The sequence below is a fragment of the Phacochoerus africanus genome, chromosome 3 (assembly GCF_016906955.1).
Source record: "Phacochoerus africanus isolate WHEZ1 chromosome 3, ROS_Pafr_v1, whole genome shotgun sequence".
NCBI lineage: Eukaryota > Metazoa > Chordata > Mammalia > Artiodactyla > Suidae > Phacochoerus > Phacochoerus africanus.
Genome location: NC_062546.1, coordinates 37321834 through 37339802, shown reverse-complemented (window position 1 = coordinate 37339802; position 17969 = coordinate 37321834). Strand labels below are relative to the sequence as shown.

The 17969-nt window shown below is 46.6% G+C and overlaps 1 protein-coding gene across 3 annotated transcripts in view; it reads right to left on the bottom strand.

Moving 5' to 3' along the window:
- Positions 1–11203: 11203 nt before the first annotated feature.
- Positions 11204–17969, bottom strand: part of BFSP1 (beaded filament structural protein 1) — a 33712-nt gene continuing 26946 nt past the window's right edge. For 2 of the 3 annotated variants that reach the window (XM_047771638.1, XM_047771640.1), the window contains exons 7-8: positions 15957–16042; positions 11204–12571 (exon numbers count right to left, since the gene is read on the bottom strand). In XM_047771638.1, the coding sequence (XP_047627594.1) occupies positions 11361–12571; positions 15957–16042 (1297 nt within the window). In that variant the 3' untranslated portion in view covers positions 11204–11360. The remainder of the gene's footprint in view (positions 12572–15956; positions 16043–17969) is intronic. The other variant, XM_047771639.1, reaches the window with a different exon arrangement.

Sequence of the window (17969 nt, the reverse complement as noted above, 5' to 3'; positions counted from 1 at the left end):
CACATTAACAGTCTGAAAATAAACCAAAGGACATTACGTGTGCATGTGTGTATAAGTGCACACAGAAATATATATACATATGTAGACTATATACACGTGTGTATATATGTGTATATATCTTTATATACACCTGTATAAATGTATATACACACATATACCTAAAATGTGTGTATGTGTATTTATTGGAGAAACAGACACCATATCCATCTCTAAAAGAATGTTCAGAGGCTATCAAGATGTTTCTGGCTGAAGAAAAAGGCCAGTGGAAATTCAGGTGAAATGTTCATCAATTCTCATTACTTCACTTCTGTAATTTTGCACCTCTCTGTATAAGCATTAAGTGTTTATATAGCAGCACAGATATAAAATAGTTGTCCATATTTTCACGTTATGGTATAATTTATGAAATTAGAGAGTAACCTATCAGCTTCTTAATAGACATGGCAAGTTTTGATATGAGTATACAGTACATAAAAATATATATAGTGCTATTTAAAAAATGTCTGGTCTCTATTTCCTTTTTTGCACCAGTCTTAACGCTAAAATATGTCTGGCTAGTGAGGTTTTTATGATATGCTGGTCCTAATGCAAGGGAGTTATTTATAGTCATTTATTTTAAAACTGAAAATAAGTGAAAAATGATTAATCAAGTTAACATTGTTACTCCTTGTGACAAAATTTTATAAGTAAATTTAAAAATACATGATGTAAATTAGGAGATTCAACAATAAAACATTACCTTCCAGAAATTATGTGGGATGTGATATGTATTACATAAAACACTTCCATCCATTCTGGGAGAAGATAATAAAAATTGCCAAAGAGAGATCTAAAAAGCTGGCTTTCACAAATATGCTTGAAAGATGTATAATTAGCAAATAAATCATACCCAGACTATGATCTATAGCAGCATTTTTCAAACTCAGATTACATCCCCCTAGCAGCATTTATATCCTCCTAAAATAAATTTAAGGAGTCAAAACCAGCATTTTGGAACAGAATAGAATAGAATGGAATAGAATAGAATAAAATAGAATAGAATAGAATAGAATGGAACAGAACAGAATGGAATAGAAGGATAGATTATGCCTTTTAAGGATAAGTTTTTTTCCTGAAATATTTGTTTCACGAATGTGGGGGGGGGTTCTGCATGTATTGGCTCCCAATGTAAAATTGATTTCTTATTGTGGGTCATGGTCAAAAATCTTTTAGAAACACTATTCTGGAATATATTCACCAGGCTAGACTAAGTTATACTCTATTAACAATCAGTCTCTATCTGGTAGAGGTTTAACACAACAAAGGTTTACTTATCATTTACACTAGTTTCCCTGAGGATCTGGGTGTCTCCCCAAGGCCACAGACCTCCATGCAGTGACTCAGGGATTCACGCTGCTTCCACCTTCAATCTTAGGTTTATAATCTAAGTCATGGGGTTGCTACAATCAGCAGCAGGAGAAGGGAACCCATGAAGACTCCTGCACTCTTCCATGTTGTCATCTGACCTACCATGCATTGATAGCCAGTACTGGTCAGTGACTTTGCCTAAATGCAAAGCAACTAAAAGACTGTATGTAGGACAACTAATGGGATTCTTGGTGAGCACTGGAATCTGCCTCAGAGAGAGCTTGTCCTTCTCTTAAAACACATTCTTAGGTACCAATTTACATGGCAGCCTCTCTTCATGGACATTTCCATACACAATATTACAAACCAGCTGCCCTCCATACAACCACAGTCTATTCTAGCAAATCTTGACAGTTATTGATAAAATATTAATATATTTACTATAGTTCATTGTAAAAACAGTTCTCGACTTGGTCCTATCATACACTCCTTACCAAACCCAGTTAGTAAAATCTTAAGAGAGGCTGTGGCTGAAAACAGATACTGAAAGGTGTAAGGGCCAGTCTGACCTTGTGACAGACCAAAACGTATTGCTTTTTAATACTTAAGTTCGAAGGCCGATTTCCCAAAGATTATGTTATCTTACAGAATTACTACTGTATGTCATCATAATTGTCACTTACAAATTAATAAGAGTGGTTTTCATATGACCAATGCCTTCACTGGTCGGAGTAATCACATGAAAACCACACACTAGAAAACCTTTAGAGGAGTTCCCATTGTGGCACAGCAGAAATGAATCTGATTTGTATCCATGAGGATGTGGGTTCGATCCCTGGACTCGCTCAGTGGGTCTGGGATCCATTGTTGCTGTGAGGTGGGGTGTAGTTCATAGACATGGCTTGAACCCTGCATTGCTACAGGTGTGGCATAGGCCAGCAACTTACAGCTCTGATTCGACCTCTAGCCTGGGAACTTCCATATGCCTTGGGTATGGCCCTAAAAAGCAAAAAAAACAAAAACAAAAGAACAAACAAACAAAAAAAAACCTTTAGGAAACATAGCCAAGCGTCTTATGTTGAAAGAGAAATGCTGAGTGAATTAGGAGAATCAGTGCCCTCAAACCAGAGTAAGTTCTTGGATGCAAAGAATCTCATTTGATAGAAATCTCTAAGAATCAAAATGCCGAGATAACAGGCATTGGTTGTGGGAGAGAATGAGGGGTTTTAAAAACGCTGGGAGTTTGGGGGGGAAAAAAAAGGAAAGAAAGGAAAGAAAAGAAAAAAAAAGAGGAGTTCCCATCGTGGCACAGCAGAAACGAATCCGACTAGGAACCATGAGGTGGCGGGTTCAATCCCTGGCCTTGCTAAGTGGGTTAAGGACCCGGCGTTGCCGTAAGCTGTGGTGTAGGTCGCAGACGAGGCTTGGATCCCACGTTGCTGTGGCTTTGGCGTAGGCCAGTGGCTACGGCTCCAATTGGACCACTAGCCTGGGAACCTCCATATGTGGCAGAAGCAGCCCTAGAAAAGGCAAAAAGACTAAAAAACAAAAAAAAAAGGAAAAAAGAGAAAAAAGAAAAAAGAAAGAAAGAAAGAAAGAAAAGAAAAATGCCGAGAGTTTGACGTAGCATGAGCACAGGGTGTGTCCTTGGCCTCCAAAAGGATTTGGTTGTAACTGCTGGGTGGTCCTCTGTGTTCAAAGAAGGAGCGAGTGAGACCGGGAGGAGGGGGCCGGCACTCAGCATGTGGGAGCTTAGGCAGTGGAGAGTCAGGGTGGAAGTTGGCCACAGCACCTGACAGTGTTCAGCAGAGGGCAACACAGAGGCTGGAATAAGGGCAACTCCAGCCTCTGAAGAGCTGAAGTCTGTTGAGGAGAGAGCTCAATACACAGCGAGGCCGTCCCAGATAAGCATCTTGAAACGCCGTCCACCTGCCAATGATCTGATCCCAAGCCCACACACAGCCTCCTGAAGCCATTTTCTGCTTCCCAAGGACACTGTCACCAGGAGAGAGGGAGGCCAGCGTGAGCAACACCAGCACCTAGATCTCCAGGAAAGAAGACGTCTTCTCTGCGTTCAAGTTCATCAACTAGTGCCTGAGTGGCCCACTGGTCTCTCATTGCCAGGAGTCCCTTTCCTTGGGTTCAAAAAACACTGGTTGAGTTTGGATTTGAGTTTATAAGGGATCAGCTATCAAAATCTGACCTGAAGCAAAATCTTCCAGACAGCCTGCCAGTTTCCTTTTCCTCTTAGAACTTAGAAGAGACTCACTGTGGGGAGTTGCCATCATGGCTCAGCAGGTTACAAACTGGACTAGCATCCATGTGGACGTAGGTTTAATTCCTGGCCTCGCTCAGTGGGTTAAGGATCTGGCATTGCCGTGAGCTGTGATTGTAGGTCACAGACTCGGATCCTGCATCGCTGTGGCCTTGCTGTAGACTGGCAGCTACAGCTCCAGTTCAACCCCTAGCCTGGGAACCTCCATGACTGACCATGAGACATGCTCTCAGTCCAGGAGATAAAGCCCTTGTGCTGCCAGATTCCTAATATTCAGCCCTATGAGGCTTGGGGTGGGATGGGGGTGATTGGAAATCTCATCCCACAGCGTTTTAGATGCCGGAACAACCAAATGCGGCTGGGATTCCCTTAGTTCTTATGGTAACTGTCACTGATTCCCACCATGGAGACTTCAGGCCACCTCCCCCCCATCACAATCCCAGTGTGGGTACCCTGACGGTGCCCTCAAAGATGTCACCTTGCACCCAGCAGGACGCCCATGGTCTACTCCAAGCTGGATGGAAGGCAAGGCTGCAACCTATCTTTGTCTCTTTTGACCCCATGTCCTGGAGCCACTGGCTAAGCTCCTGATCACAAGCACACAAGCAGCCAGGTGACAGGCAGGTGTGACTGGCGAGGTATTGACCAGAGATGCGTCTACTAATAGAATATCGATGTCAACTCAAAAACTCTATTTCTTCTAATAAAACATAAGTCCATGTGGCTTTTTGTGTGTGGCATCACTTATTCTTTTACCCAAACACGAGAAATCAGAGCCAAGCATTTGCACTAATTGTGGTACTTGAATGATGTTCTTCAATGTGCCAAATGCCGTGTGAGTTTTCAGGCGCCTTCACTCACCAGCACCATCCCAGCTACAGACCCCACATACAAAAATTTAAGGATAAACTTGATTATCACGGTTGCTTGAAGATCCTTTCTCATGACATAGGCTTCAAGTCAAGGAGAGACTCAAATGGAATTTTCCAACATGAAAACGGAAGGAAGAAACAAGCAGAGATGTCAGATAAGAGGTTCTTCTGATATGTACATTGGATTTTATAGCAGACCTTGTTGGTGTGTGCCCTACAGCAGGCACCAGCCAACCACATCCCAGGGACTCAATCCAGCCCAGTGTTTGTTTTGTAAATATAGTCTTCTTTTTTTAAATTTATTTATTTTGGAGTTCCCGCCGTGGCTTATTGGGATCTGCCACATCTCTGCAGCGCCAGGGCGCAGCACATGGTGGGTTAAAGGATCCAGTGTTGCCTCAGCTTCGGTGTAGGCTGCAGTTGTGGCTCAGATCCGATCCCTGGCCCAGGAACTCCGTATGCCATGGGACAGCCAAAAAAAGAAAAAAATAATTTATTTATTGTTATGAAAGTGTAATTGATTTACAGTGTTGTGCCCATGTAAATACAGTCTTATTGGAGGCAATCATATCTATTTGCTTTTGTATTTTCTGTGGCTGTTTTCTTCCTAAAACAGCAGAATTGAGTAGTTATAACAGAGGCTGTACAACCTATAATCTTTTATAGAAAATGTGTGCCATCCTCTGCCCTTTCTCTGTCCCCTTGGCTGGCCCCAGAGGTCATCTGTGGACAGTTTCCTTAAAAGCCACGGACACTTTTCCTGCTGGGGGTGTTCTCTGGCTGCAGAGACGCTCAGGATCTAATACACAACAGGCAGAAAGGCCAGGGACTCAGTGCCCCGGGGCCACCCCCACCTGAGGAAGGGTGAGATCTGGTCCACAGATATCTCCACTTCCTTGCCTGCTGTTGGGACAATTTGAAGATGTTCAACCAGGTCTCTTCCCAGTGGGTGGAGCCCCAGCTGCCCATAGTGATGGCCAGCAAGTTAATGCTGCCTGTAGTAGCACCTCCCTTCCCAGTCTCAAGCCCAGTCTCCCCATTCAGGGGACAGGAACCCCACCAGTGATGTTAACAGAGAGAACTGAATATGAATGCACTATAGCAGTTCCCGCTGTGGCCTCGCTCAGTAGGTTAAGGATTCAGCATTGCCATGAGCTGTGGTGTAGGTTGCAGACCCAGCTCAGATCCTACGTTGCTGTGGCTATGGTGTAGGCCAGCAGCTACAACTCCTATTCAATCCCTAGCCTGGGAACCTCCATATGCCATGCATGCGGCCCTAAAAAAAAAAAAAAAAAAAAAAAAAGCGCTATAAATTGAATATAACAAGATGTATTGAAGAGTTCCTTGGTGGCTCAGTGGGTTAAGGATCTGGCGTTGTCACTGCTATAGCTCTGGTTACCACTGTGATGCAGGTTCAATCCCTGGCCCAGGAACTTCCAAATGCTGAAAGTGCAGCCAAAAATAAATAAATATTGATATATGTGTGGGGGAGAGAAACTATTTGATTCTTCTGAACTAATAGTTCCCTTTTTTCCATTTCATGCCCATCTACAATCTAAATTACCCGCATTATTTTCATTGAACAGTATTGTTCCTTTTTAAAAAATAAAAATTTCAAATCTTTCCCTGAATTAGACTGATAATATTTAATACTCAACATCCTTTTTTAAATATAGTTGACTGATGATATTATATTAGTTTCAGGTATACAATATAGTGGTTCAATTTTTTTTTTTTTTTTTTTGTCTTTTTAGGGCCGCACCCATGGCATATGGAGGTGCCCAGGTTAGGGGTCTAATCAGAGCTGTAGCCGCTGGCCTACACCACAGCCACAGCAATGCCAGATCAGAGCCGCGTCTGTGACCTACACCACAGCTCACGGCAACGCCAGAGCCTTAACCCACTGGGTGAGGCCAGGTATTGAACCCGCAACCTCATGGTTCAGAGTTGGATTTGCTAACCGCTGAGCCAAGACAGGAACTCCGTGGTTCAATATTTTTATAGATAATAGTCAACATCTTATGGTTTTAGACTATAAAGTAAAAAACTTCATAATAATAAAAATGTGGATAGGCAAAAGCAAACACTAATGTAGCATGGGGACCAGGCAGTCTAATAGCGATGCAAGTCGGGAAACTTGCCATGAAATGAAGGTGACTCAGAGGACCATGGAGGGATCCCAGGGAGGGGTACCACCATGACTGCAAGTGGCAGGCCCCAGAAGACCCAGACCTTTGAGGAGGGGCCTCAACTGGCTGATGCAGGTGTCCCTGTGGAGTGAGGCTGGTTCTGAGAATGTTGGGAAAACTGAGAACTGGATTCAGCAGCTGTTCCAGGAAGGAACCGCCACTGCTGGGGTGAAATTGCCCTTCTGGGCGATGAAGACAGACCAGAAGCAGGGCCTGGCTCCCTCTTCCAGCCTGTCCCTTCTTCCTGACCAGGGAGATACTGGCAAAGCTGGGACGAGGTAGCAGTTCCAACCCCAGCACCAGAGTGTAGAAAGGCGGGCTTGGAGCAAAGGGGCAGGTGCTCGCTAAGACACTGTGAGTTCCTGTGATCACCCCTCTGATGAACCACCTGCACCTGAGACCTTGTCCAGGGTCTGCTCGGGGGTCAACCCAACCTAACCCAAACCTCCCTAAGTCCCCCTCATACTGACCCTCCTTCACCAGCAGTAATCTTTGGGATCCCTGGGGTTGTAAGCAACAGAGACCAACTATGTCTAGTGTGAAAGCACAGAAGCAACGTGTCCAGAGCATGCAGAGTGGCTCTCAGAACTGAAGGAATTCCTGAAAAGCCACCCTAAACCAGTCCAGGTAAGGGACAGAGATTGGAGGGAGCCTTGGGGTGGGGATGCAGGGTGGGAGCCAGTGGTGACTGCATCAGAGCTCCCCCATCAGGGCACCAAATCAGCACTTACAGCCTTGGTTTCACTGGACTCAAATCTCCCAGGCCAACACCAGCTCTAGCTTGGGACACCTGCTTGCTGACGCAGAGGAAGGCAGGATGCCTCGATGGTCCTATCAGGGTGGTCACACATGCAGGAGAAGCGGCTCCCCAGTACAAAACCAGGGCTGCCACCTGAGGAGGGGGAGGGGCTGCTGGGCAGATACCCACCAGCTGTCTCATGTTGGAACCTCCCAGAAGCCAACTCAGACAAGCAGTTGAGGTCAAGCCTTTTTTTGGCTGGCCTGCGCCATATGGAATTCCTGGGCCAGAGATCAGATCTGAGCCACAGTTGCAGCAATGCCAGATCCTTAACCCACTGTGCCGGGCCGGGGATCGAATCCGCAACCCAGTGCTTCAGAGACACTGCCAATCCCATTTTGCCACAGCAGGAACTCCAAGTCACTTATTTGAAAGGAAGCATCTTTATGTAGGGGACCAGGAAAGTGGGGACAGGGAAGGAAGGAGTTCCATTCAGGCCACAGGGATGAGTGGGTTTCCTCACGGGTTTCTGGAGCTGAGACCCACCGGGGACTATGTAGAACATGCCTCAGCGTTGTCCCAGTGGAGTGGGGAGGGATCCAGGTCCTCTGCCACTGATCCTCTCCATCCTGGTTGAGAGCAGCTCCCACAAGCATGAACAGCCCAGCACTCCCAACCTGCCTCTGTGTGGCCTCCACCACTGTGGCCATAAGACCCCTAAGGCAGAAAGTCACAGGTACCTGCCCTACTTACCTGGGAGGGTAGAATTGAACCTGAGCAACAAGTGTGAGAGGGTCTGGGGGAGCAACGCCCAGGGGGGCTGATCTGACAGCAGTTACTGGTCACAGACTTGAACACTTGGAGAATGGGGTCAGGGGGCTGGGGAGCTGGGACACAGCTTCGTGATGGGGGATACAGTTTTGGCAAGTCTCGGTCCTGGACTCGAGGCTGAGTCAGGGAAGGGGAGGCTAGGACCCCCTGATACAGCAGTTAGGACCAGCCATTCGGGGCACCAGCCCTTCGGGTATCTCAGGGCTTGACAGAACTCTGGGCTTCTCTGGTCAATGATGCTACTGGGAGGAATTCTCTGAATCCCTGTGTTTAATTTTTAGCAAAACTTAAGTGCTTGTTTTCAGAGACCTTGGGGAGAGGGAAAGCCAGGAATGAAACTCATTTTGCACCTCTCCAGAGGGAAACAGAGCCAACCAGAAAAAGTAGAGAAGAGCGGGTGAGACAACAAGCAAGTGGGGCTTGGGGGGAGAGTGGAGAGCAGAAAAGAGCCTGAATAAACCCAAAAATGTGCACTGCAGGTAGCTCCAAATTTCACACCTTGAGCCTGGCTTTCAGGTTGTGGTGATACTGCCAGGAAATGTTGTTCACCTGGCCTTGACCTCCCCTCCTTCCATGGTCCACCTACAACCCCCTTGATTCCTCCTCCTGGAAAAATCCAAGTCTGTTTCTGCCCCAGGACTTTTGCACTGGCCGTTCCCGCTGCCTTCAATGCACTTCGCTTGGATCCCCACACAACTGGCCCTTCTTGTCATGCAGATCACATGTCACCTCATCCATGGGGTCTTCGCCTGACTCCCCCCCCCCGCCCAAGTCCCCATCATTCAAGCACATCACCTTGTTTGATCTCCTTCCTAATGTTGTCCCTGCGTGATTTTCTCTTACTTAGTTATCTGCAGTTAGGACCAGCCACTCAGTGCAAATTCTTCCCCCTCCCCCACAGAGTGTCATGACTGTGAGAGCAGAACCATGTCCAGGGTCCCCTGCCATCCCTCAGTGCCCAGAGCCATGAGTGGCACAGAACAGGTCCCCAATCCATTTTCTGATCATTGATTAAATACAATATAAAAATGAACTTTCCTCTCCCAAAATACCCCCCACCTTTGAAAATAAGGATTTGGTCCAAAAAATCAAAAGATTTAATGGGGAAAAGAAAAGGTTTGCAGTGGCTGTTATGTTGAACATAATATACACACAAATTCATAGCACATTCTGGGCTCCAGCTAATGGTTTCCATCATTCTCCCTTAATCTTTTAAATTATATGTATCTCCAAATTGTGTGATGGGTTCTCCACTCATTTTTTAGAAAGAACAGTGAAAGCATATTTTGAAGTCAAAACCTCAAATGAATTCAAGGCAAGACTCTGTAAAGCTCTAAATTGAAAGGAAAGGTGACTCTATTTAGTATTCTTTGTATTATCACTAACAAAGAAATAATAGGATGTAATTTATGACACCATCAATTTTCTCTAATAATGTGGAGCTGCCTTGCCAGATACTTTTGTTTAGGCAGATGCAATAATCCATTTAAGCACATTTATTCACTGCCCTTAATGTATTTTGGAGCATCTACATGAGGAAGGAGTAATTTCTTTTTTCTTTTTTTGTTTTGTTTTGTTTTGTTTTGTTTTGGGGGGGCTTTTTTTTTCTTGTGTTTTTAGGGTGGCACCTGCAGCATATGGAAGTACCCAGGCTAGGAGTCAAATCAGAGCTACAGCTGCCGGCCTACACCACAGCAACTCAGCATCCAAGCCATCTGCAACCTACACCACAGCTCATAGTAACACAAGATCCTTAACCCACTGAGCAAGGCCAGGGTTCAAACCTACCTCCCCATGAACACTAGTCGGATCTTTTTCCACTCCACCACAACAGGAACTCCCAAGGAGTAATTTCTTAATTTGATAAGTAAAAAATTATTTTTGGATATTTAGTAGAAAAAAAAGACCCCTAGAGGAACATAATTTTCATAAAGATTCTGAATTCAAGTAATTCCTAATTCCTAGGATGTGACACCATAAATATCTGTGTGCATGTGCCTGCATATGTGTGCACAGAACATGCTCAACCACGTATACTATGGTATATTATATTTCAGTAACTAAGGTCATTAGTTAACACCCATTAGCAGCACACCACACTGTCTGGGACAGAGAATATGTTCAATAAATGCCTCTTGGACTAGTTAATTAACTAAATGCTAAACAAGGAACTACACAGTGATGCTTGATTCTGCTTTTTGTAACCTGATCCAGGATTGCACTCTCTGAGTAAGAAATTCTAAATAACTCAGACAAAAGGACACTCAGCACATACGGCACTGTGGCAGGTGGCACTGGTGCCCCACCTACATCCCCGTGACCCTGACCATTTCCATGTATTTCCATGCCTGGACCTGTACTTCTTAGCGCTCCCTGAAGGCTTTCCTGTTTCCCAAAGTCAATGCCCTGGGAGCAGCCCTCCCTCCTGATTGACAGGAGTTGGTGGATCAATACCCCAGGGCCCTCACCCTCAGGCAGAATAATTGAGGCACCCTACTCCCGGGGTGGGGAAGGGGCAGTGCTGAGCTGCCACAGCCCAAAGCACTGACCCACCAGGTACCCCACCTCCTGTTGGCTGCCTCACGGTCCCTGCCCTGCTAACACTTCCTGAGATCACATCCCCTGAAAAATTATATCAAACCCTTGCTTCGGGGTCGGCTTCTGGGGAAACCCAAACCAAGGCAGACACCTTGAATCATTTTACTTCTAACAAAACACTCCTCACACGACCATGTGCTCACACCTGAAAAGCAGTGAAAATGAGCCAATGCCATCCACTAACATGCGTCAGTGTGAAATCCAGACTCTGAGCCACTAAGGCATCTTTCAATGACCCACAAGGGAGGGCATGTCTCTTTCCTAAATGGCTGTTAACAGGGCATCCCTGTTCTGAGCGCGGCGGACCACAACCCCCACAAGCCCACGGCCCCTGTAAATTAGACAAAGGACATGCAAGCAAAGAAAACTCTTTAATTAAGGCTTCACTGGCAATGTCAGATGGGCCAAGTATGCTCTAACCCAAACAAGAACCCTCACTCTTGCAAGGTTTATTCTAAAACAGCAAAGCACGTCCCTACAGCGGCCCGAGGGATGTTTCCCCCCATGAGCTAGGCGTCCCCGGAGCCTTTCTCTCCCACTTTCTTCCTGTTGGCCTTTGTCTTCTCAATCATGGTCTCCACAATCACAGCGGTCTCTTCATACGTCTGAATGTTCTCCGTGGAAAACTTCTCAATGGATTCCATCACTTCCACCTTCTCATAGGCCAGCGTCCTGGGAGGGCTTCTGGCTGGCAGGCTGCTGCTCCTGGCCCCAGGCCCCAGGGGCCCCCCATGAGTGACCCGAGGCCCTTGAGACTGGGGTGTGGACGGTCCCTCTGGAGCAGGCATGACCATGGGACAGGGCCTCCTGGCCCCCTCCTCCTCCTTCTGAACATCCTGCTTCTTCCCAGGGCCCTTCTGTTGATTTATCTCAACCCCCTTGTCTGCAGTGTGCTTGGCAGGGGGGTGTCCATCTTCTCTCCCCCGGGGAGGCCCCTGTCCATCCTCCAGAGCATCTTCTTTCTCTGGGGGAGGCCCCTGTCCATCCTCCAGAGCATCTTCTTTCTCTGGGGGAGGCCCCTGTCCATCCTGCAGCGCATCTTCTTTCCCCGGGGGAGGCCCCTGCCCATCCTGCAGCGCATCTTCTTTCCCCGGGGGAGGCCCCTGCCCATCCTGCAGAGCATCTTCTTTCCCTGGGGGAGGCCCCTGTCCATCCTCCAGAGCATCTTCTTTCTCTGGGGGAGGCCCCTGTCCCTCCTCCAGAGGGGGCTCAGGCTGCGGGGGAGAGGGCTCCACGCCGAGGTCAGGATGCAAAGAGTCATCCACCTTGGAAACAACCACACCCCCTTTGGCTGGGACAGAGAAGGAACAGAAGCCCGGGTCCACGAAGTTGGCATCCCCGGAGACCAGCACATACCGCCCTTTGGTATAGAGCTCAGGGGGAGGCTCAGGTTCTTTGGGGCCCTTCATTCTCTCCTTGACCATCTTGCCTAGTTTTTCAAAGGCTTTGCTTATCTTCCCTCCATCTGGAACATCCTCTGGCGCCCCTACCGGGGTCAAGAGACTCACTCCTTCATCCCCTGATTCAAGCTTAGATTCTTCCTCTTCTTTAAATACCACCCGCCCCGGCTTTGCGTCTTCCAGACCCCTCAGTGGTGCCTCTTCCAGACTTTCATCTGCTTTGTCTTTTGCTATAATCTCCTTTTTCCTTGGAACATTCTTGGGGAGGCCTTTTTGTCTTGGTTTTGCTGTTGTTATATCCTGCACAACTCTGGTGAGATCTTAAAAAAAGAAAAAAAAAAAGGAAGGGACAACGAGTGAAATATAATCATCAATGAAAGAGGAGGAAAATTATTGGCTGAAAAATGCATAGCTGTGGTATAGGCTGACAGCAGCAGCTCTGAATGGACCCCTAGGCTGGGAACTTCCATAGGCTACAGGGGCAGCTGTAAAAAGAAAAAAAGAGAGAGAGCCCTGAAAAGACAAGAAAATTTTTTTAGAAATTTGTTTTAAATAATAAAATGACTTAACCCTTTAAAAAATTGTAAGTCGACTATAACAAAAAATTTTTAATTAAAAAATTTTTAATTATAAATCAACTATAATTTTTAAAAGAAAAATGGGCTGATTATTTCAGAGCCCCATATCTAGCACTGGGGTGGGGTTTACTTTATGATCAAAAGCAACAGGGAAAGATTCCTGAGTCCATTGCTTCCACAGCCCATGTGGAACACCCAACTCTGACAGCCACTGTGTGGCTTTGGACAAGTCACTTGGCCCCTCTGGGCTTGCAGAGGGAGGGGAAGGCACCCTCAGTGCCCATCACCCTGGGTACAACTCACTGGGCTAAGGGTTTCTCCCTGCCCCATGCCAACCCCCACGCTGAGCTCATCCCTGTGACACTCGGATCCACAGACGAGACAGGGGGACCCAACCCACAGAGCCGTTCCCACCTCAGGCTTCCCCAAAGGAGCCACCTGGACCGCTGACAGGTTCAGAACAGCTTCAGGCTCGGGGATGGTACCAAACCACGGAGTGGCTCCCTTGTTCCACATGCACCCCAAGCTAAATAAATACAACCACCCCTTGATCAGCATCCCTTTCTTCTGAGGCAACAAGAGGAAGTGATGCAAAGAAACTCAGAATAGGCATCCCCTGTTCCTGAGGCTGTATTCATTTCTTCAGACCAACCAAGAGGTAAAATGGAAAGTTTAAGAAAACATAAAAATCTCACCCTGCCTCATCCCTGAGGCCTTCCAGCTTTACTCATGCAGTGGTTTTTTAACCTTTCACCCCAAAGGTCTTCTCCAGTCCCTCCCTCCCATTGTTAACCAGAGGTCAAAGACACACGGAGCCAAGGCATCTAGTGGGGCTGACCCTCAGTGACAGGGCAGAGAGAGCAGGAATGGCAGATGCAGGCTGTGAGGCCATCGGGGAGGAGGGGACATGGAGGGGGACACGTCAAAGGAAACCGGCTGGGAGCACGTGTGGGAGAAGGGGGTGCTTGCGGGACCTGCTGCCCAATTGCAGGGCCCAGTGAGAAAGGAAAAGGCAGAGTCCCCTGTTCAAAAGGGGGAAGAATTGGAGTTAGAGTTCCCACTGTGGCGCAATGGAAACGAATCCGACTAGGAACCATGAGGTGGCGGGTTTGATCCCTGGCCTTGCTCAGTGGGTTAAGGATCTGGCGCTGCCATGAACTGTGGTGTAGGTCACAGATGCCACTCAGATTCCACGTTTTTGTGATTCTTGTGTAGGTCAGTGGCTACAGCTCCGATTGGACTCCTAGCCTGGGAATCTGGGAATCTCCATATGCCGTGGGTGTGGCTCTAAAAAGACAAAAAGACAAAAAAAAAAAAAGATTGGAGTTCCTGCTGTGGTGCAGTGGAAACAAATCTGACGAATATCCATGAGGATATGGGTTTGATCCTGGCCTCGCTCAGTGGGTTAAGGGTTCGGCATTGCCGTGAGCTGTGGTATAGTTCACAGACACTGCTCAGATCTGGCGTTGCTGTGACCGTGGTATAGGCCAGCAGCTGCAGCTACAGATACAATTTGACCGCTAGCCTGGGAACTTCCATATGCTGCAAATGCAGCTCTAAAAAGCAAAAAAAAAGAAATGGGTGGGGGTGGTTTCCCAGACAGCGACAGCAGAGTATCAAGCCAAGCCCGAGGACCCTGTGAGTTCAGTGCCCTGCACACAGCCACATGCCCTGGAGCCAGCACTGGGAGTCTGGGAACCACTGCCCCTGCAGCCACATTCTGATTCTAGAACCCCATTTCCAGAAGCCCTCTGAGCTGTCAGACACTCGAATATGAAGGCACTAGAATCACAGGCTTCTCTTCTCCCCATACACTGTCTGTTCAGGACCGAGGTGACTGCCGTGAGCCAATATTTCACAGGAGCATGAAACCTGTGAGACCAAACGCTGAAGGCAGAAGCCTCACTGGCCAGCAAGCTGCTCCTGCTCAGCTTTGAACAGAAGAGAAAACGAACAAAAATCAAGCATCTACTCTGCTCCTGACACTAGATTAAGCACCTGTGCATAAAACAGTTCATTGAAGAAGTTCCCCTCGTGGCACAGTGGAAATGAATCTGACTAGTATCCATGAAGACACAGATTTGATCCCTGGGCTCGCTCAGTGGGTTAAGGATCTGGAGTTGCCATGAGCTGTAGTGTAGGTCACAGACTCGGCTTGGATCCTGTGTTGCTGTGGTTGTGGTGTAGGCCAGCAGCTGTAACTCCGATTTGACCCCTGGCCTGGGAACCTTCACGTGCTGCAGGTGTGGCCCTAAAAAAAGAAAAAAAAAAAAAAGTTCATTGAGGAATTCCTGCTGGGGTGCAATGGTATTGCCAGCATCTTGGGAGCACTGGGGTGGAGGTTTGATCCCTGGGATGTAGGTTTGATCCCCGGCCTAGCAGAGTGGGATCTAGCATTGCCACAGCTGTGGCTCAGGTCACAACTGTGGCTCAGATCTGATCCCTGGCCCGGGAACTCCATATGCTGCCAGGTGGCCAAAAAGAAAAAAAGGAAAAAAATTCATATAGGAGTTCCTGTTGTGGCTCAGCAGGTTAAGAACCCAACTAGTATCCATGAGGACATGGGTTTGATCCGTGGCCTCACTCAGTGGGTTAAGGATCCAGTGTTGCCATGAGCTGTGGTGGAGGTCACAGACATGGCTCAGATCCCATGTTGCTGTGGCTGTGGCATAGGCCAGCAGCTGCAGTTCCTATTTGACCCCTAGCCTTAGAACTTCCATATGCTGCAGATAAGGCCCTAAATAGAAAAAAGAAAAAGAAAAAAAAAAGGAAAAAGAAAATCATTCATTTAATGGGGGGAGATAGATACGATTCAATATTCACTTCTTGCTGAAGTAAATGCTGAATTGCATTTTTTTTTCTCCCCAGTTAAATGCCTCATATTCGGGGAAGGCATTTTGGGATGCCTACCCCCGGTCTGACTTTCTCATCATAAATTTTTGGGCTCCATCACCCCGTACCTGGTGACGCACATCAGTGAGGGAGAGAAGGGGACCTCACAGAAAGCACTGAGTTTCCACATGGATTGGAAGGAAGCCTGAAGGTTAAGTTCAGGAAGAAAGCCACTTGGTTTTTTTTCCATTTTTCCCAGGACAGAAAATAGCAGAAGTCAGGGTTGAGAACCTACCTTTCCCACCATGCCGAGGGCTGAGGGAGGCTCCATGGCTCGCTGTGTACAGTGTGATGGGTGTTTCAATGAAGGCAGAGCTCAGTCTGGCAAAAAGAACCAGAAAGAGAGTGGTCAGTAGTCACCATCTCTATTCATTGAGCCAAAGAGATGGTGGGGGCAAGAGGGATTCTAATGGAGAGCAGAAATGAGAAAGATCCATTTCTTTCTTTCTCTAGATCTGGCTGCTCAGGAATCAGAAACACATGTACACTCTGCATGACAACAGAAAGGAAATAATCTTTTCTTTGGGCTCAAGTCCTAAATTGTGAAACACACTTACAGAAAAATTGTAAAGCAGAAGTTGCTAATTTAAAAACGCCCCTTCTCTGTTAAACAGAGGTTTTGTTTGTGGCGGGGCAGGGGGAGGGTTTAAATAAAAGAATGGCCGGTCAGGCTGAACTATTTAGGGCAACCAGGATATGACACTTCCAACTTGTTTTTTTTGGGTTTTTTTTTTGTTTGTTTGTTTTTTGTCTTTTTGCTATTTTTTTGGGCCACTCCCGTGGCATATGGAGGTTCCCAGGCTAGGGGTCTAATCGGAGCTGTAGCCGCCGGCCTATGCCAGAGCCACAGCAACGCGGGATCCGAGCCGCGTCTGCAACCTACACCACAGCTCACGGCAATGCCAGATCCTTAACCCACTGAGCAGAGGCAGGGATCGAACCCGCAACCTCATGGTTCCTAGTCGGATTCGTTAACCGCTGCGCCACGATGGGAACTCCTTAACTTGTTTTTTAAAAAATTGTTATATATAATCAGAGCAGTAAGTTCAAGCAACTGAGATAAAATGTAAACAGCTGGTGAATCTAAGAGTATTCAGAAGGTCTTTGCTCTATGCCTGCAATATTTCTATCAGTGTGAATACCAAAATTGGGAGTTCTACATAAACCAACAAAAGAGGTATCCAGTTACCTTTTGGTGAAGCCCTGCCTATGAAACAAACATGTTTTACAAGGATGTTTAAATGCCAATTCAAGACGTATTTTTATACCTACATGCATGAAGCATTGCGACATAAATATAATCTGGAGTTCTACACAATACGTTGACCATAACTAGAGAAAGTAAAAGAAAACCTTGCTTTTCCTGCCACACATTAGAGCACTTGCAGCCAAGACAGCCTCAGGGAGAGGGAAGGAAGTGCTCCTGTGGAAAACACCTGGGTGCTTCTCTTTTAACTCCACCTAAATCCAAATAATAAGCAAGATGTAATCAAAGAATCTCAACTTAATAGAGAATCAGAGTCCTTATATGAAGCAGCTCAATCCATTCTCTGAATATCTTTGGATATGAATGTGGACATAGGCATCAATGCAGCCATGGATACAGGCGTAGGTGTGCATATAAATAGTAGAGATGTAGCTATAGGTGAACATGGGCATGAAGATGATATAGATACAGATGATGTAGCTATAGATGAGGTCTAGGTTTAGGTGATGCAGATGTGAGTGTAGCTATAGAGAATGTAGATACAGGTATACGTGCAGATGAGAGATGTAAATGATGCAGATGTCGGTGTGGACAGAACATAGATGGAGATGATGTAGGTGTAGGTGTAAATAGTACAGGTGTAGAAAGAGATGATGTAGGTGTAGAAAATGTAGATGCAGGGGTATATGGACATGTAGATGATCCAGACATGGATACAGGTGTAAGTATAGGGATTATGTGTAGATGTAGATGATGTAGGTGTGGGTGATGCAGGTGTAGGTGATGTAGATATAAATGTAGGTGAGGTAGAAGTAGGTGTAGATGATGTAAGTGCAGACGTGGTGTAGACGTGGTGTAGCTGTACACACATGTAGGTGATGCAGATACAGATGCAGACCTAAGTGTAGATGCAGGGTAGACATAGATGATATAGATGTACATTTAGATAATGTAGAGTAGGTGTAGGTAGGGCTGTAGATGGTGTCGATGATGCAGGTATACATGTAGATAATGTAGATGATGGAGGTGCAGATGTAGATG